Source organism: Lolium rigidum, chromosome 5 (genome assembly GCF_022539505.1).
Source record: "Lolium rigidum isolate FL_2022 chromosome 5, APGP_CSIRO_Lrig_0.1, whole genome shotgun sequence".
Taxonomy (NCBI): domain Eukaryota; kingdom Viridiplantae; phylum Streptophyta; class Magnoliopsida; order Poales; family Poaceae; genus Lolium; species Lolium rigidum.
In genome coordinates, this window is record NC_061512.1 from 198,705,219 (window position 1) to 198,725,670 (window position 20,452).

At 44.0% G+C, this 20,452-nt stretch overlaps 1 protein-coding gene across 1 annotated transcript; it reads right to left on the minus strand.

Annotated features, from left to right (window-relative positions):
* Window positions 1-3,754: 3,754 nt before the first annotated feature.
* On the minus strand, window positions 3,755-5,649 carry LOC124656923 (WAT1-related protein At4g28040-like). Its single transcript, XM_047195572.1, has 6 exons — window positions 5,372-5,649; window positions 5,166-5,279; window positions 4,686-4,884; window positions 4,379-4,540; window positions 4,098-4,249; window positions 3,755-3,986 (listed from the first exon to the last, which is right to left on the minus strand). Exons 1-6 carry the CDS (start codon window positions 5,647-5,649, stop codon window positions 3,773-3,775), a joined length of 1,119 nt encoding a protein of 372 aa, XP_047051528.1. The 3' UTR covers window positions 3,755-3,772.
* Window positions 5,650-20,452: the final 14,803 nt, after the last annotated feature.

The window sequence follows — 20,452 nt, forward strand, 5'->3', positions numbered from 1 at the left end:
GGTATTTTATCACAGAGTATGAGCTTGACCCAACAATCTTGCCAAAGTTTCCACTTAAGGATGTAAACTATCTCAATGAGATTTACATTGATGGAGGGGTATATTGAACCCTGCGTATATTAGCATGTCAACATTCAATGAGATTGACATTGATGGAGAGGTATATTGAATCTTGCGTGTCTTCGGGCATCTCCAACCATTTGCGTCCGCATGGACCGAAAATGCGCCTGGATCCTGCTCCAGCGGGGCGACGCAAGGTGACTTGGTCGTCCGCGGCGACGCAAACGCGACCCAAAAATGTGGCAGGTTTGCGTCTCTGCAGATGCTGCGCGGTCTCGTCGAGCGTCCTTCTTTTCTTACCCGGTCCCGCAAGTCAGGAACAACAAAATCAACCACACAAATTTGCTTCTTTTTCTCCTTCATTGCTGCCCTAGTGCGACGCCACCACCCCAACCCCACCCCCACCCCCGTCGCCCTGCCGCACCGCCGCAGTACACGCCGTCTACTCGGTCCTCGCCGCGCCGGAGAACAGGATCTCAGTCAGGGTAGGTTCTGGCGTGCACCTATCGCCTGTTTGGGGGGCCAAACATTGGTCGGTTGCGCCGCCCGGCCTCACCGCCCACGACCTATTCGATAAATTGCGCCGGTAGGTTTCTTACTAGTCTTTTGGGTGCTATTGTGCGCGCCCATTGATCCACAGTTGCTACCCATGCAGATGGACATGTGGAAGATGCTGGACAAGTTCCGCGCGGAGGTCATTGACGCCTCTTCTGACGAAGAGTCCGATCAGACGACGCAAATCATGGCTATTGGTGCGGTCTCCATCCTCCACGAGTACAATGCCAGCCAGATGTCGGTGCACCGGGGCTCTATGAAGGGCCGCTCAAAAAATCTGTCGTGCAACAGAGTGGAAGGGCACCTCCGGCTTCACAAGGACTACTTCGACCGCACCAATCCGGTGTTCCCGGAAAAAATATTCCAGCACCGGTATAAGATGTCAAGGGACCTGCTCATGGTCATTCTACCGGGCGTCAGAGACTACGACCCCTACTTTCAATGCAGACCCGATGCAACAGGTGCGCTAGGCTTCACCTACCAAAAATGTTTCGCAGCTATCCACATGCTATCATATGGAATGGCTGATGATATATTCGATGAGTATCTTCGAATGGGTGAGAGCACCTACCTTGAGTCCATGTACCAGTTTTGTCGAGCCGTGATTGCCGTGTTCAGACAGCATTACTGTAGGGAGTCAACATTTAAGGATACAAAGCGGCTGTTGTCTATCAACGAGTCTAGAGTGTTCTCTGGCATGATTGACATCATAGATTGCATGCACTGGGAGTGGAAGAACTGTCCATTTGGATGGCAGGGTCACTACAGCGGTCATGCGGAGGGACGCACTATCATTCTTGAAGCAGTGATATCTCTAGATTTATGGATTTGGCATTCATTCTTTGGCATGGCCGGTTCCAACAATGACATCAATTTTTTGCACCGGTCACCGGTTTTCAACAGGCTTATGCAAGGCAAATCTCCCCCTCTGAGCTACGAGATCAGTGGAAATGAATATGACAAGCCATATTATCTTGTTGATGGCATCTACTCTAACTGGACCACACTGGTGAAGACTGTCCGTAATCCAAACACGGAGAAGACGAAGAGGTTTGCCAATATGAAAAAGGTTTGCAGGAAAGATGTGGAGCAGGATTTGGTGTGCTCCAAGCTCGGTCGGCAATTTCCGTCACGCGGCAAGAACATGATCGTTGAGGACCATGCATGAGGTGATGACATGCTGCGTGATCATGCACAACATGATCGTTGAGAACGAGCGTCCTGATGACCGCAATAAGCACCGATGGGATTTCCAAGGTGAACTGGTTGCGCCAATCCCTCGGGCATCATCCTGGCAGGAGTATCTGCATATGAATGTAGAAGTCATTGACGAGAATGTGTCCAGACACCTATAGACGGATCTGATTGAGCATCAGTGGGCATTCGATGGCCATGAAGACAATGCCTAGAGGAATACCATCTTATTTTCATGTAGACTTTTAAAAATTTAGATGTAATAACTGAGATTACTTTGAACCTGTTTATTTTATTGTTTTAAAACATCCCAATTCATGCGGACGCGCAAATGCGTCGCCCCACTGGAGGCACCCCCAGACGCAATCGGACACGAGACAAAAAACAGATATTTTCGCGTCCGTCAGACGACGGAAACAAAGTGCGCGCACAGTTTAGGTGTCCGTTTTGCGTGGTTCCGTTGAAGTTACCCTCAGCATGTTGACATTCTCTATGAACAATGTGAAGAATGCGTAGCTTAAACATGTAGTTCTTAGGTTGATTGCTTAAATTAATATATATTACCTATTTGTTCTAACTAAGTGACACATCTCCTCGGTTTTATGTCCTTAAGGGTGAGTGCACGTCTGGCGACGATGTGTTGTTCGTGAAGACATAGACACATAGCTCTGTCCACCGTATTAAAGCTATCATCAGTTGAATGTTTTTTTTCATCTTTTCATGCTTTGTTTGGAAGATGAGCCATTATCAGGATATTTGTAAGACTTGGGGCTTGTAGAACCCTCTATCATGATATAGCAAAACGAGCACACTATATACATCTAACTGGTCCACATTATTTTTATAGATGATTTTTTTTTTTCATCTTTTCATGCTTTGTTTGGATTAAGAAATATTGGTTGAGCCAAATATCGCTAATCCAAATTACATAAATCCTATAATGTCTATGGAAAAATATGCTCTCATTTTATTGTGTATATATAATGAGAAACATTTGAGTTGTATGATTGAACTTTAAATTTTGTATTCTAACTTTTTTTGAAAAAATATTTATTACTAGCATGGTAATAGGATTATTTTTTTATTATAAAGTTGGTTTAGTTGCATTGGTTTTAAAGTAAAAACATTTAGTATAAATAGTGGAAAGTTATCTTGAATGCCCATTTGTGTAATAAACGCAAATAAAGCGATAGTTAATGTGTGCAACAATTGTTGTGTCGATACTGTTTTGGGAAGTTAAGAGTGCTACATGTAGAGAGCAAAATCAGTATGGCTTCGCTATGTGATGCGTATAGTCTTCCAAGTGTTTTACCTATGTAAAGATGAACACATGGTTGTGTGTCTTAGAGAAAAAAACTCACATCCATTTTTAGTTGTGTTTTTTCTTGCTCTCTGTCGCATGTGCTTCTCCCGTGTGCGCTTCGACCTTCTTTTTCTAGACCAAATGGTCCGCTTGATATGGTCGTGCTTTCCCAAGAGCTCGTGCCTGAATATTCGCCACTATTTGTGCCAACATTCACATCAAAGTATTATAATAAGAAAAGTTGTGATGGATCATGATTATGAGAAAGGCAAGTCAAACCTAACCCAACCTATTTCACTTTCAATTTCAAAAATAGTTATAGCAAGATGAGTTATAGCTAGCCATCACCTTTTTGTAGTAGTAGTTTTTTCTGTTATGCCGGCCCTTCTTAACGTATGTCTTAGTCCTTAGTAATTGACTTGTTCCTGATTTGTCCTAATAATGGAAGACAGCCATGGGTTCATGGTTGTTTGGATCAGATATATTCGGCAATTTATGCATTGAGCAGACTATGAGACCATGTCTTCAATCATTTTAGCATGTCGAAGGACCCGAAATCACAAATATTATTCTACATTATGTAAAAGCAGTAAATTGAGCTACATAATGTAGCTAACTATCAATTCATAGGCTAGAAGCTCATTTCAAAATACTGCAATATCATTGGCATGTTGAAGTATCAAGGCTCCCGTTTTCAGATAACAATGGTTCTGAAAGGTTTGTCTCACTCTCTATTTTTACACCGATACTATCTTGCTCTACAATGCTCTCGGGGTCAGTACAACGTATGGCCAGCCTCTCGCTCTTTACATCATCTGCTTTACCCCACAGCACTACATACAGTCCGAAGATGATGGTGATAGCACCTAATACGCTGCGCAAGAGAAGAAAAAAACGCGGTCAACATCATCGACAAGAAAAGAATTATCCACTGTACACAACAGGGTTTTCAGCGCAACTAATGACGAATCAAGTTAGTACATACCTGCCAATATGGAGTTCTTCGTGAAGGAAGAGCGTAGACAATATTGTCGTGATCACTGCGCTGAGTGGCGTAAATATTGCGCTATAAAGAGGACCTTTCACCGCTATGCACCAAGATTGCATAAAAAAGTTTGCGCCCGAGGCAAAAACACCCTACAAAAAATGTTGGATGTTGTTCAGTTGGCTAAGATTATACGTCGGTGCATGTAATTGGGAACAATATGTGGATCAGGATCACCACTCATGCATTTGCAGTTTTTGCACGGATGGAGCAGCACTTACTCCGTATAGGATGCAGGGAAGCTCCCATATTGAAGCAAGCTTCCAGATCTGTAAGTAGTTTTCTTCTAGGAAGAATGCCATCACCATGCATTGCAAGGTCGCCAGGAAGCACATCCAAGTCGCCAAGGACAATGGATCAAGGTAGTATTTACAGATGGGCACCTGGAATTGATCACGCACACGATCATTCAGAAACAGAGCAACCCTACTGTGGTTTTCCTTTCTTAAACCAAGCAAAAGACAAATTTGGTCCACAACAATAATAAAATGAACGGATAAATGTTGTCAAGGTGCATGCAGTGCTTACCTGCAAGATGTACCAGATGGAGAAACAGATGGCGTTCCCCATGAGGTACATTCCTCCGATCACCCAGTCGTCGGTAACGAGCGCGCCGAGAAGCTTCGGCCCCTTGAAGAACGCCATGAGCATTGCTCCGGCGAGGCAGACGATGGTGCCGACGATCTTTGCGATGCTTCTTGAACTCCTCAAATCCACCTTCTCCAACCTGCAGATGCGTGGGATCAGTCAAAAACATTTCGAGTCACTCGACCAGTGAGCTCCGAACGGAGGAGCATCCGTTCCGTGGACCAGACCGAGGCAGGTTAAGCCTAACTTAACTGGGCCTGGGACCAGGAGGCCCGATGGGCTTATTTGCCATTGCAAGTAGGCCTGCCCAGAATAAGTATTGCCTCCGTAGCTAAAAGCAAGCTAAGAAATCGGACGGCCAGCGTGTTCTTCCAAACTCTGGGGCGGGGAAGGACACATGAGGGGAGGAGTTGTTGGTACCCGATGACGGCGGCGATGGCGAACGTGATGCCGGGGGCGAGATTGGTGGTCGCCCTGGCCATCGACGGCGACGCCAGATGCAGCCCCATGAAGTAGCAGTACTGCCCCGTCGCGCTGCGAGATCGAAAACACATGGGCATCAGCACAAGGGATGGCCCTGAACTGAAGCCGGCCGGAGACGGAAAAGAAGAGTTTTTCGAGCGTACGTGGCGAGGGAGGCGACGAAGAGGAGGGCGAAGGCCCGGGAGCCGACGGCCATGGGGCGCAGCGTGAACCCTCTGGTGGCGAGGGAGCCGAGGAAGAGCGCGGCGGCGGCGATGCCCTGCCGGTAGGCGACGAAGACGATGGGGCGCATGCCGAGCCCGTATGCCGTCTTGAGTGCCATGTCCACCAGCGAGTAGAACAGCTGCACCAGCACCATCGCCACGCCCGGCTTGTACCGCTCCGCCCACGACCTCCAGCCGCCGCCGCCGGCGCCTGCCATCGCCCGCTGAGATCTGGTAGCGCGCCGGAGAGCGAGTGTGATGGAGATCAGAAATTCAGTTCGATATGTGGAAGTACTACTAGTAGTCACCAGCTAAGTAGGAGCATCCATGTGCGCGCGCTTGCTTATGGACAAACCAGCCGCCGCTGAATCGTCATTGCTACCTGTTAGTTTTACAATTCATGTTTTTGCAGTCAAAGAGACAGAGGAGATAAAGAATTGCCGGCGACGGTGATGCGGCGAGCCATTGTGCATCACCAGGCTTGAAATATTCGACCAGACGCCCAGGTATATGCCCATGTCCTCTTCTTCTTTTCTGGTGACTCATGTTCCCGTCTAATCAATTGGTTTCTGTGGCATGATTGCCTAGCTTGCTTGTCCAAGTTTTCTTCCCCTTCCTAAAAAGGAGTTAGTAGAACGGCACAAAATAGAAAAATACTTCCTTAAGCATCTTTCTTTGTCACTCACCGCCACCTAAATGGAACACAAAATCTGTTCGATTTGATCTGTTTGGATGGTCATCTAGACAACCAGAGGGATTACCCTCCCTCTGTCGCTTTGGGTGCCTGTGAATGGCCGAAATATTTGCTCAACGCCACTAGCTAATTTTTTTTCATTTAAATTTGGAACATAGATAAACTAGATATTTTATTAATTTAGGCCATAAACGGGCGAGAAAACCTGTAACAATATAAATAATTCTCACATAAACTCTAGCCTAGGGTTTGGTTTGGCCATCGGTCGTCGTTGGGTTCTTTAAATAAAATTATATTGGGGCAACAGCCGCTAGTGGGATGGCTGGTGCCCACAGCGGGATCACCAATTCAACAACCCTTGCCGCCTCCCACCTCGCCGTCTCCTTCCTCTGGGCCCTTGCCGCCGCGACAACCGCCTCCTTCTCGACTGCTAACTGCACGGCTGCCTCTAGAGTGGAGGGATGGAGCCGCGCAGCCAGTTCAAGCCAATGGCTGAGCTCTGAGGTCTTGATGGCGGATTCCAGGTCATTGCCATCATTCTTTGTTGGGGCCGGTGGTGGCAGATCCACCACCTTGTTCTCGACCTCCTCCTTCACCGGCCACCACAAGGCGGTGGAGTCATCGGCGTCCTCCTTCATTGGCATCGGGGCCGGCACTCCAGAAACAACACGCTAGCAATAACAGATTGCAAGCTAGCTTAGAGATTGTTTTTTTTAAAGAAAAACAGGGCTCCACCCCCATTTCTGAAACCAAAGTCTTACACACATCCATGTTTTATCCATGTTTTACAGGACACACATCCCCATCTTGCCAAATAGCCTAGAGTTTTCAAGACACAGCTCAGAGATTGTGGCTTGATTAAACAAGATAAAAAAAGAGAACATGCAGAAAGGTTAGTTTAAGATTCGGGGACATTCAGAGCGTTGAATCTAAAATAGGAAATTCCGTTTCTGTAGAAGCCTCAACTTGCCACACCCCCTTTTTGCCCTTTTTTTGAGAGCGAACCTACCTCACCCCTTAGGATCAACCAAGGATCAAAATAAGAAGTCTCTGTGAACAAGATGCTTGCCCAGAATCGACCTACTTGGCAACTTGCAGAAAAAACTCAAATATGTGAACTATTCAATGCAGATAAAATGTAATCACAACACAAAACTTACAGAGTTTAGAGATTCTGTTTGTATGAATTATTTCAGAGATTCTTCACTTTTGGACTAATGGCATGGACTTGTTTGGTCGCCACTTTTTGATAGTTTAGCATTTATATCTCCCCAAAACTATTTTAGAACATATCCCCAATTTACTTTACTTTCAATATTTCGATATATTTGTTTCCACTATTACTTCCTTGGTCTAACAGATTGGTTAATTACAATAATGGATGTAGCACCCGTATATCCGTCCCTTCGGACCTATCAGGGTTGCCGACGTAAGTCATATAAATTATGATAAACTTTGATTATCATTGGCAAGTGCACTGCATGATTACTTCTACGCCATGATGTACTTATAATTTGTTAATTCTGACAGAAACCATGTTGCCATTATTCGCTGCTATATTTAGTCCATTGATTGCAATAAGACTATATGAGTTGACTATTCTGGCAAGGCTGTCAAAAAAGCTCGAGATTGTGAGCTGTCAAATTGCATCAGTGATGATTGGCAAAAATGAATCCAGACTCCATTACGAGCAGCTTTTGTATCACGATTAATAAATTAAAAGCCCATTTGCTTTGGGACTCAAACTAGAAGTTATTTTGAAATTAATCAATCAAAGTGTTTTCCTTACAAATTATTTGCACCTAGAAATAAGCCAAATTATAGATAAGAAATGTTAGCACTCATTTTCTTTGCAATCTTGACATGCCAATAAATCCTAATATAAAAAATGATTTTTTTGGGGTGACAGCTAGAGCAATCTAGCCGCAATTTGACCCCATAACCTTCAGGTTTCAGTGTCACAACAATGCTCAAACCAGCCATAATTAATTCAGATGCCCCTAGATGGCTGCATTTTGGTGTTTGTCGCAGTCGATTCATTGGCGGTTTGATCCTTCTTTGTAATCTGCGCTTTTTGAAATACATTTGCTTATGTTCCCCAAAATAATACACGGCCCAACGAATCATTCCCTTGTGCGGCGCTCCAGCGCCACAATAAGCGATGAATAGGATATACCGCGCGGTGGTTATCATGGGCCGTACACCTTGGGTCATGGGCCTAGCCTATACATCGCTTTTTTCGCCTAGTTTGTTCTAGATTTTGTGTGTTTTTGGGTTTCTTTTCTCAGTTTTACGGTTCTATTTAGTTTTTCAACAAATTGTACATTTTTAAAATGTTCAATTTTTTTTATTTTTTTAAATGTTCATTTAGAAATTATTAAAATTTCATAAATTCTTTAAATAAAAAATGTTTAATATAAATAAATACATCTTCAAAATGTCCATATATAAAAACATTCAAAGTTTAGATTAAAAAATAGATTTTAAATAATGTTCAAAATTTTACAAAAAGAACATTTTTCAAAAAGCAACGAACAAAGACCACAAAAAACCAAAAAATGAAAACAAACAAAAAAAACCGTATAATATGCAGGAAATAGGAAAAACCAGATAGAACACCTTATCTTGGAATATGGGCCTGGGCCAATAGCCAACAGGGGTTATAGAATCTCCCCGAGCTAGAGCCTACACGGACGGAGGGATCAGAGTTGTTTGGCCTACCATGCTGTCAAAGATGAGGGATCTTGATTGGGTAGGAAATCACATGGATTCTTGGTGAGCAGCTCAGTAACAACTGTGTGCGACAGCGGGCTGCTCGCCATCTGATGGCAACAACTCTCCGTACCAACTCGTTGTACTCCAAGTGCAGGTGTTGTAGCTAACGTCTTTTACCCACAAGAGTGACTCGAGGGTTTATATCGAACTCTCGAGGAATGGGTGGAGAAATTATCTCTTCTTCTCATCTTCTAGCAACCTACAAAGCAATATTTTTATCTTGTGTCCCAACTCCACCGTGTGGTCAAGCACAAGGTTTCTGATAAGGGGTAGCTCGATCTTCTCAGTAAGCAACGGTGGCGATGATGATCACGGGGCGAACACAGCGGAGATAACTAGATGAAGTGGATGATAACTTGTATGACGCAACGAGATCTCTCGATTGGTCCCTGTAGCCAATGCAACAGCTCTCAACCCTGCAAGATATTCGCAACTCCACACACTTGCGCACGTAGCCGCCGACCACGAAGCGGTAAGTTGCAACCTTCTAATTCCCAATGGAACAGATCACACAAGACTTTCAGATCTACACCAAATCAAGCAATATGGTGAAGGGATTCAATAGTTTTGCAGAGCAAACAACTAAGAACTAGGGTTTATCTTAAACGTGGTCTAAATCAACTTTGGGGGCGTCCTGGGAACTTATATAGGCGTCCGGGGCCACCTCAGGTCGAAAAAGTATGAAAATAACCGACCCAGAATAGATCTGGTCGAGACAGACTCGGACTCGGTCAGCCTGGGGGCCAGTCGACCGGGTATGGGACCGGCCCATCCGGTTTCAATCGGATGCGGCGCCGGGTGGTGACCGGGTGATGGCTCCAGCGTCCCTGGACAGTGGCCCGGTTGGCACAAGCGCAGAACCCGGTTTGGACCGGGCTGATCCAGCGTGGAAGACGGTCGGACCGGGCCTGTGACCGGTTGGTCTGGCAACACGGCCGATCTGACCGGACCTGGCGCCGGCTTGGACTTGATCTCCTCCTCTCGTGCATGCCTCCCGCTCCTCCCTCGCGCGTCTATGGGATGTCTTCACGTCCAGCTTCTTGTCCAGCTTCACGTCCAGCTTCTTGTCCAGCTTCTTGTCCAGCTGCTCCTCTCCTCCTCGTGCGATGCTTGGTTCCTCTTCAAACCTGATCATACATAAGTAATACGACTTAGGCAGTATAAAGTTCTCATCAACCAAAGTATCACATAGGAAAAAGTTCACATGTTGCTTAAGTAGCTTCGCACGAGCTTGTGTCATTGGTCCAATCCTGACTTCATTGGACTTGAGCTTCACAGCAGCATCATCTTCATCTTGCAATGACGGAGGTAGTAGTGTGACAGGGATGTCCTCATCATCTCCCCCCCCCTTCAAAAGGCGTCGACCTCGATGCTCCAAGGTCTTCTCCGTTATATGGTGTCAAATCAGCTACATGGAAAGTATTACTGACACCAAACTCATTAGTTGGAAGATCTATCGAGTATGCATTATTATTGATCTTGGCAAGAACTTTGTAAGGACCAGCACCACGAGGAAGCAACTTGGTCTTCCGCAGCTCCGGGAACCTATCCTTGCGAAAATGTACCCAGACCATATCACTAGGCTTGAACAAAATCTCCTTGCGCTTCTTGTTCATCCTTGCAGCATTGCTCTTGCCTTTCTTATCTATCAACTCTTTAGTCTTCACATGAATCTTTCGCACAAAATCTGCCCTCTTGGATGCCTCCATATTGACTTTCTGTAGTAGAATGTACCGCCTGTTATAAGCAAACTCCACATGCGGTAAACAATCTTCCCACTCCTTCAGGTTCTTCTTGATCATGGATCTCAACAGTTGTCACAATGTTCTATTCACCACTTCAGTTTGACCATTAGTTTGGGGATGACAAGTAGTACTGAAAAGTAACTTTGTCCCCAGCTTTCTCCAAAGCGTCTTCCAGAAGTAGCTCATAAACTTCACGTCACGATCAGAAACAATAGTCTTCGGGACTCCATGTAGACGTACAATCTCCCTGAAAAACAGGTTAGCAATATGCGACGCATCGTCGCTTTTGTGGCAGGCAATAAAGTGTGACATCTTGGAAAATCTATCCACTACCACAAATATAGAATCATGGCCTCTCTTAGTACACGGCAAACCTAACACAAAATCCATACTTATATCCTCCCATGGTGTAGTAGGTGCCGGTAAAGGTGGAATTAGGGCACCAACCACGAATAGGAGCTGTATAGAACTCCGGAAAGACGTAAACATGTCAGTCAGCCAGGTCTAAAATCCACTTTTCAGTCTTATTGCTTTCTTTTTGAGTCCTACAAAATAATTTGCAATTATGGAATCCTATCTTAAAGGCCAGCCCTATATTTTATTAATAAAAATGGAATCGAAATTTCATGAGATGGGAATTAGTATCAGAGAGAGAAAGAAATGGCTTCTCTGCTTGCTAATTTTTGGCTATGAGGCTCTTTGAAGATCCAGGTAGACAAAGGATTCGTCATGGGGAGGCAGGCAAGGGGAAAAGGGATGTTTGCTTTGAACTTGCAGATTTAGAAGCTATTGCCACATTTTTCGTTGAAGGACTTTACCGTGAGGCTTCAGCTTGGACTTGGACTTGTTGCAAGTAATGCACCTCTTCACATACCTGTTCACATCTCGCCTCATCTTTGGCCAATAAAAATGGTCAGCTAGCATGAATAGCGTCTTCTCACGCCCAAAGTGACCCATCAAACCTACAGCATGTGATTCCTGCAATAAGAGCAAACGCACAGAAGATTCTGGAACACATAATTTGTTAGCTCTAAACAAAAACCCATCATGTATGTGATATTTTTCCCATACTTTACCAATAGCACACAAGCGATATGGTTCAGAAAAATCATGATCTGTGGCATACAAATCACATAGTATCTCTAATCCAGGAATTTTAACATCAAGTTGAGTTAATAGCATATTCTTCCTAGATAAAGCATCAACAACAATATTATCTTTTCCCTTCTTATGCTTAATAATGTATGGAAAAGACTCAATGAACTCAACCCACTTAGCAAGACGCTTATGCAAAGTAGATTGGGCTTTCAGATATTTCAAAGTTTCAAGATCAGAATGTATGATAAATTCTTTTGGCCACAAGTAATGTTACCAAACCTCAAGAACTCTAATCAAAGCATACAATTCTTTATCATATATAGGATAGTTTAACTTAGCACCAGAAAGTTTCTCAGAAAAATATGCAATTGGGCGACCCTCTTGCATTAACACACCACCAATTCCAATACCACTAGCATCACATTCAATCTCAAATTGTTTATTGAATCAGGAAGTGCAATCAATGGTGCAGAAGTTAACAATCGTTTCAGTTCATCAAAAGCATGATCTTGGGCTGTGCCCCACTCAAAGACAACACCCTTTTTAGTCAAATCATTCAAAGGTGCAGCATTAGTACTAAAGTTGGGCACAAATCTTCTATAAAACCCAACTAGACCATGAAAACTTCTTACTTGACTCACATTCATGGGAGTAGGCCAATTTTGAATAGCTTCAATTTTAGACACATCTACCTCTACTCCATGCTTAGAGACAACATGACCCATAAATATGACCTTATCTTTGCAAAATGTGCACTTCTCAAGATTACCATAGAGTTTATTATCACGCAACACTTGCCAAATATGTCGAATATGTATAGTATGATCAGATTCATTGCGGATGTAGATTAATATGTCATCAAAGTACACAACCACAAACTTGTCAGTAAAATCACGCAAAACATGGTTCATCAGTCTCATGAAAGTGCTAGGTGGATTAGTCAAACCAAAAGGCATTACTAACCACTCATATAAACCAAATTTTGTTTTAAAGACTGTTTTCCATTCATCCCCTTCTTTCATCCTAATTTGATGATAACTACTACGCAAATCAATTTTAGAGAAAACAACAGCACCACTCAATTCATCTAGCATATCCTCTAAACGGGGAATATGATGAAGATATCGAATAGTAATGTTGTTTATCGCTCTACAATCTACACACGTGCGCCATGTACCATCTTTCTTAGGAACTAAAATAACAGGAACAACACAATGACTAAGGCTTATGCGGATATAACCTTTGTCGAGTAGCGCTTGTACTTGCTTCTGTATTTCCTTCGTCTCTTCGGGATTCGTTTTATATGGCGCCCTATTGGGCAGCGAAGCTCCGGGGATCAAGTCAATTTGATGCTCAATACCACGCAATGGTGGTAGTCCTGCGCGTACCTCCTCCGGAAACACGTCGCTGAATTCCTGCAAAACATTAGAAACACCAAGAGGAAGAGGGGTCATGTCGTTAGAAACCAAAACCGCACCCCTATACATGAGCACAAGAGGCATGGCTGTAGGATCCTCACTAAATTCTCTCATGTCTTCTTTGGTGGCTAATAAGACTAAGGAATTCACTCTCTCACTTTTCGTTATATCACTCACGACATTACAATTCTCTCGCCCATCTAAAGGAGCATCCTCCAAGTTTACTTCAACTTTCTGACGAGATTCATTGACAATTTGCTGTGGTGACATAGGCTGCAAGTTGATTTTCTTGCCCTTGAACTCCAAGTGATATGTATTGGCACGGCCATTGTGTTGCACAGAACGGTCAAAGAGCCAAGGCCGACCCAATAGTAGGTGACACATCGTCATAGGAACCACATCAAAATCAATGGAATCCTTATATGGTCCAATCGCAAATTCAACACGCACCATGTGGTTTACCTTCATCTCTCCATTGTCGCTCAACCACTGAATATAGTATGGATGCGGGTGCGGTAGATACTTCAACTTCAGCTTGGTACACAACTCCTTTCTTACTAAATTGCAGCAACTCCCGCCATCAATAATGACCTTGCAAGCCTTGTCAGGACCAACTAAAGCCTTTGTTTGGAACATATTGCAGCGCTGAGGAGATGCACTAGGCAACACATTAAGAGCATGCTGAGACACAACTATAGTGCGAGCTTCAGACGGATAAGCATCTACACCATCACTGTCATACTCAACATCTTCTGGAGCATAGGATCAACATCATCTCCAGTCTCATACTCATTGTCCTCATTAATAATCATGACCTTGCGATTAGGACAATCTCTCCTGAAGTGACCCTTGCCACCACACGTACGGAAATTCATATCGCGGTTGCGCGCAGTAGAGATGCTAGAACCACTCGTACTTGCAGCAGATTCGGACTTCTTTGTGTTGGACACATTGGAGACCGGCTTGCTAGGCGGAGTAGAATAAGGTGCGGAGCGCGTAGATGGCGCCGGCGCCGTAGATGGGGGCGCCCGAGGCATGAAACGCCAAGCTCCCATAGCACGGCCTTTAACCTTAGCTTCGTCAGCCAACTATGATTCAGCTTCTCTTGCATGATGTAGCAACTCATTCATAGTGGTGTAACTGTAATGACGAACAATGCCTTTGATATCATACTTCAATCCATTGAGAAAACGATTCATTGTCATCTCAAGTGACACACGGACACGGCCACGCTGCATAAGCATCTCCATCTCCATCTCCATGTAATATTCATCAACAGTCTTCACACCTTGTCTCAATAGGGTCAACTTATCATATATATGTCGCAAATAATTAGTGGGCACAAAACGATCGTGCATTGCCGCCTTCATTGCACGCTATGTGATAATAGGCGGCTCACCATCTTTTTCACGAGCACGAACAAATCCATCCCACCAACGCAATACATAGCCATCAAATTCGGAAGAAGCAAGCTTGATCTTCCTATCTTCAGTGTAATTATGTAAGCGCCATAACTTCTCAATTTTCAGCTCCCAAGTGAGGTATTCTTCAACATCAGCACCTCCTTCAAACTTGGGTATGGAGAACTTGGGCTTACCAATCCATCTTCTTCCTCAAACCCACGACCTGGACGTCGAAGTTCAGCAAACACACGAGGGCGGTTACCACGTGCTGCACCACGAGCATTAGGTGCTTCATCTTCTGCTTCGTCTTCGTCTTCTTGTTGCTGTTGTTGAGTGAGATTACCAACTGCTAGTTGCAAATCTTGAAGACTGCGCTGGATATCCGTCATTTGATCTCGCATTGTGGTGACGGTCGCATTAGTAGCATCCAACTTTTGGGAGATCCCTTGGACCGTTCCCCTAAGCTCATCATACTGAGTGCGGAATTCACGTCGCATCTCATTACGAAGAGCCTCATACTCCCTCCATGTCATCAAATCAGCGGAATTCTTGTTTTCCTGGTTAACAATTTTCTCATCACTAGCAGACATGGTTAGTAGATTAGTGCACTAAAACAAATATATATTGTGGTACTCTCACAACTCACTCAAAACTGATAAGAAAAGGAAATCTTACCACTCCAAAGTGAATTAGTATTGCTTACCACGTGTAGTGATGACTAGTGCACGGATGTAGCGAAGCGAATATCAAGGGTATAAGAACAATCACACGACAAAGCAGGGTATATGTGGGGCTGTAGGTGGGCTACCTATTTGCACCAATAACAAGCTCTAGCGCTGACCGTAGAAAACCAATGATACTCACACAAGGCGATAATTGTGGCAATGCAACTATATGGATGAAAGGTTGCAATGCACTCGAGAGACGCTAGCAAAGCTCAACGGAACAGACACAAGATGCAGTAAAGAAAACTTAGGCCTTCACTTGACTCTACTAGCACTTCACTTTTCTTTTTGAATTTTTCTTTTTATCACACGCATATATGTAGCTTTTTTTTGCTTCTTTTCAATTTTCTTTTTTTTTTTGACTCAACTCCTTGATAACACGGACAACAGATAAAGCAAAGCACCAAAACCCTAATGAGCAGCCTGTCGAGTGGTAAAACTAGTCTCTTCTGGGAAAGTTCCTAGTCACGTATATCGAAAGGTTGTGGCTATGGTTTGGAGAAACACATTGTATGTTATGTGTACTTGGAGCAACAAAAACTGACTCTAGATGAAAGCGGAAACACAAACCCTAACAATACTAGAAGGAAGAAAAAGATACGCAAAAAAAACTATGAAAAACAACTAAAACTCGAAGTTAGTGCAGTCTAAGGCTATGGCAAACCCTAACCCTAATTTGTTTTGGCTTTTTCTGGATAGGAAACACTCACAACTCAACTATGGGGTGGATTGTGGATGGCTTACCGAGGAAACGCTGAAATCTGATACCAAGATGATAAGGGGTGGCCCGATCTTCTCAGTAAGCAACGGTGGTGATGATGATCACGGGGCGAACACAGCGGAGATAACTTGATGAAGTGGATGATAACTTGTATGACGCAACGAGATCTCTCGATTGGTCCCTGTCGCCAATGCAACAGCTCTCAACCCTGCAAGATATTCGCAATTCCACACACTTGCGCACGTAGCCGCCGACCACGAAGCGGTAAGTTGCAACCTTGTAATTCCCAATGGAACAGCAGATCACACAAGACTTTCAGATCTACACCAAATCAAGCAATATGGTGAAGGGATTCAATAGTTTTGCAGAGCAAACAACTAAGAACTAGAGTTTATCTTAAACATGGTCTAAAGCAACTTTGGGGGCGTCTTGCGCACTTATATAAGCGTCCGGGACGACCTCAGGTCGAAAAAGTAAGAAAATAACCGACCCAGAATAGATCTGGTCGAGACAGACTCGGACTCGGCCGGCCTGGGGGCCGGTCGACCGGGTCTGGGACCGGCCCATCCGGTTTCAACCGGATGCGGTGCCGGGTGGTGACCGGGTGATGGCTCCAGCGTCCCTGGACAGTGGCCCGATTGGCACAAGCACAGAACCCGGTTTGGACCGGGCTGATCCGGCGTGGAAACCGGTTGGACCGGGCCTGTGACCGGTTGGTCCGGCGGCACGGCCGGTCTGACCGGACCTGGCGCCGGCCTGGACTTGATCTCCTCCTCTCGCGCATACCTCCCGCTCCTCCCTCGCGCGTCCATGGGATGTCTTCATGTCCAGCTCCATGTCCAGCTTCACGTCCAGCTTCTTCTCCAGCTTCTTGTCCAGCTGCTCCTCTCCTCCTCGTGCGATGCTTGGTTCCTCTTCATACCTGATCATACATAAGTAATACGACTTAGGCAGTATAAAGTTCTCATCGACCAAAGTATCACATAGGAACAAGTTCACATGTTGCTTAAGTAGCTTCGCACGAGCTCGTGTCATTGGTCCAATCCTGACTTCATTGGACTTTAGCTTCATAGCAGCATCATCTTCATCTTGCAATGACGGAGGTAGTAGTGTGACAGGGATGTCCTCATCAGTTTCGTATTAGTAATAGAAAATATAAATATTAAGTAAAGTATAGTAAAGCAAACAAACTAAGCAAGAAAAACAAAGGCAACAAAAGGATAGTGTTTTTGGGTTTTTGTGTGTGCAAGTAAAGAAAGTATTTTTGGTATCTTCATATTAGTATTGCAGAAAATATAAAGTGTGGTAATTATGTTGGAAAGGTGTTTCTAATGATTTAAATTGGACCGGGGTTCGTGGGTTCACTTGTCTAGCTACTACCTTTTTAAATTGTAGTGAACACAAACAATTTATCAAATACATAATATTAGGTGAACTTCAACATGTGTTTAATAAGCATTCATATATGCATCACGTTCTAACATAGAGATGATACAACACATCACTCTTATACTCCTCAAGAAAGGAAATACTCCAAGGAATCTTGAATTAAGAATCAAGAGAGTTTAGACTTAAGTAATATGACATGATGTTTGAATCTCAAATATGCTACCTTGACCAAACAAGATTATATTACTGTCACAACATAATTATAGCACATGGATTCACTTTATCCCAAAGGAGGCAGCAAAAGAAAGTTAAATACCGTAGTAGATCTTAAATTTGTTATCACTATGAAATCACTACAACCATGCTACTCCATCTAATACACACTTCTCCTCACACATATTCTTGCATACAAGTTTGATCAGAACAAGTACTTAAGAATAGGGTACATGATTGATGCATGTAAAATGCATACATGAACTTTGTCCTTTATCATATTGAATTCCCACATATTTGCAACATATATGATAATAATGACATGTTTTACATTGATTTATGGAGATTTACCAATGATCCCCTCTATTTGGTTTATAACCCTATAGAACAGGAAAATCTTGTTTCGCATATTTTCACTTTCGACCTATATGGAGTCAAATTGACCTAGGATTCGACGACCCTTCCACTTGGCACCGTCGGATCACTAAGGCCGAATTTCGTCTCTGCTCGACGGGCGATCTTTTTTTGTCTAATAGAACAAACACTAATGCCTTAATTAAGTCGGTAATGATCAAATATGTTTATCAAAGTGATTCTCTGATTGCTCAAGACATCTCTTTTCAACTGAGGACAATCCAATCTCATTTCGTTCCATTTTTAGTAAAATAGTGAAGGATATTCCATTAAAAATGGTAAAAGGGGTGGAGGATTCACTGAAGCGACGAGACCTTGAAAGCAACTTTTTCAAGTGTCAGTAGCGGGAGTGTGGACAAGCCAAAGCAATCCTTTGATGTTCTCAAGCAAGCTTTAATTGAGGCCCCTGTGTTGGTTCTCCCTGATTTCAGTAAAAGATATGTGCTAGAGACCAAAAAAAAATCGAAGATAGAAGAGTCCAAATTCGAAATGAAGAAATGGAAACTCGAAAATGATCCTTCTGATTCTCAAAGAATGAGGGTCAAGGGGATTGATAGCGAGAAATATTTCTTCTTATTATAAGACGTTATTTGATCCGATCTGCAGATGAAGCAGAAGCAGGCAAAAGGCGAGCGCACAGCGAGGAATTTTCCATATTACCGATAAAAGCTTTTATTCTAAGCAGGAGCAGAAAAGCAAATCCGGGCCCGAAAGTTCAACACAATCATAGCAAGTCCTGGGTTGTAGTTCTCTCTTGTTGTTAGTGCGGGATTCGATTTTTGGAGCGTCACTTTTTCATCGGGAGAAGCACCCTGGAGTTTTGGAGGAGGCCTGGATGGGCCTGAGGCTCAAAAGAGGGCAGGTGGTGCACCCAAACATGTTGAGCGCGCCGCCCAACTTCTTTCAGGGCAAGTTCAAGATGAGCATATTAAAGATATCATGCTTGAAGCTTGCGGTCCATTTGGTGATAATGGACAGAGAATATGTGTCTCAATGAAGTTATCCCATCATGGTGTATGAGGGTGCATTTGTGAGTCTTCACGAAGCAACACCGATCAAGTGACGCATTCCGGCTTGTGTGGAGTTTGAAGCGTTGTCATCAAGATCAAGCGGGATGCGCAAGGCAAAGGTATGGCATTGCTAGGTTTTATTTTTACCGGTCTCAAGATGGTTGTTGGAAGACCAGATTATAGGATAGATAACCGCACTATCAAGAGGGACTTTCGGTTGGGTAACTTGATCGCATCGTTTTGGTGCGGCATACTCAATGCCACTTTTCTGTTTTCCTTTTATTCTCCAAACGCACAAATGTTGCCGCATTATGCGCCATGCTTACAACTGAATCGTATCATCCCACGATCGAGCGAGGTTCACGCTGTGATCCTAAAAACCTGGTCAAAACGCACAGCCGCGTCGACCCAAGCTGGGCCAAATCCGTCACTGAAAAACAGCTAACTTTTCCAAGCGAGGAAAAACAGCTAACTGAAACTAACAACTGTTTAAACTGAAACGGAACTACTAACAGCAGGGTTTATGGGGATCCACGCCGCCGTCGACGCCCTCTGCTGCCTCACCTCCACAAGGTGGAAGACGAGATGGTCAAGGGTCACTGTCCAAAACTGTTTTGCGTGGATGCAACTCAGCAGTGCAAGATATAGAGCTTCTTCCTGATGGCCGGCGTCGGGCTATTTCAGCAAACAGTGCAATAAGCCCTTAATCCCACTGCACAAAAATACTCCAACCTTTGGCACAACTTTCAGTTGCCATAACTTCCCCTACAAGGCATCCGAGTCCCAATTAGAACTGTTAGGCGCATCAGTTTGAGAGGGTGTAGTGTCCATCAGTTTACGGGTGGCGGTATAAGGCGTGGCAAAAACAGAGAACTGCAGCTGCATCAAACGGAAAGAAGGATCTAACGGTCCATCAATCGACAGCGAATAACATCAAAAAATGCAGTCGACTGTGCAGTAGGGCCTCCGAATTACGGAGTAATTGTGGCTTGTATGTGCATCGCTGTGACACCGAAGTCTGAAGGATCGATCTGGGCTAAAATTGCGGTCAGATTTTCTTTAGCTGTCAACCAAAAAAACATTATTTAAATTAGGATTTTCGGGTATATCGAGATTGCTAAACAGAAGTGCTAACATTTCTTATCTACAATTTGGCTTATTCTACGGGCAAATAATTTGCATGGGAAGCACTTTGATTGATTAATTTCGAATTAACCTCTAGTTTGCGGGTGCATGAGACCACAGTTGAGGAATACAGCTCGTAGTGGAGTCATTTTTGCCAATAATCTCGAGGCGAGCTAAAGTATGATGCAATGCAAACAGCTCACAATCTCGAACATTTTTGACAGCCTGCCTGAATAGTCAACTCTTATAGTCTTATTGCAATCAACGGACTAAATATAGCATCAAATAAGT

Excerpts from the sequence above, each read along its gene's own strand:
- LOC124656923 (XM_047195572.1), bottom strand. The coding sequence starts at position 5,649 with ATGGCAGGCGCCGGCGGCGGCGGCTGGAGGTCGTGGGCGGAGCGGTAC. Across the intron at positions 5,280-5,371 it reads TTCGTCGCCTCCCTCGCCAC|CGCGACGGGGCAGTACTGCT; the intron begins GTACGCTCGAAA and ends TCGATCTCGCAG. Across the intron at positions 4,250-4,378 it reads TTCCCTGCATCCTATACGGA|GGTGTTTTTGCCTCGGGCGC; the intron begins GTAAGTGCTGCT and ends CATTTTTTGTAG.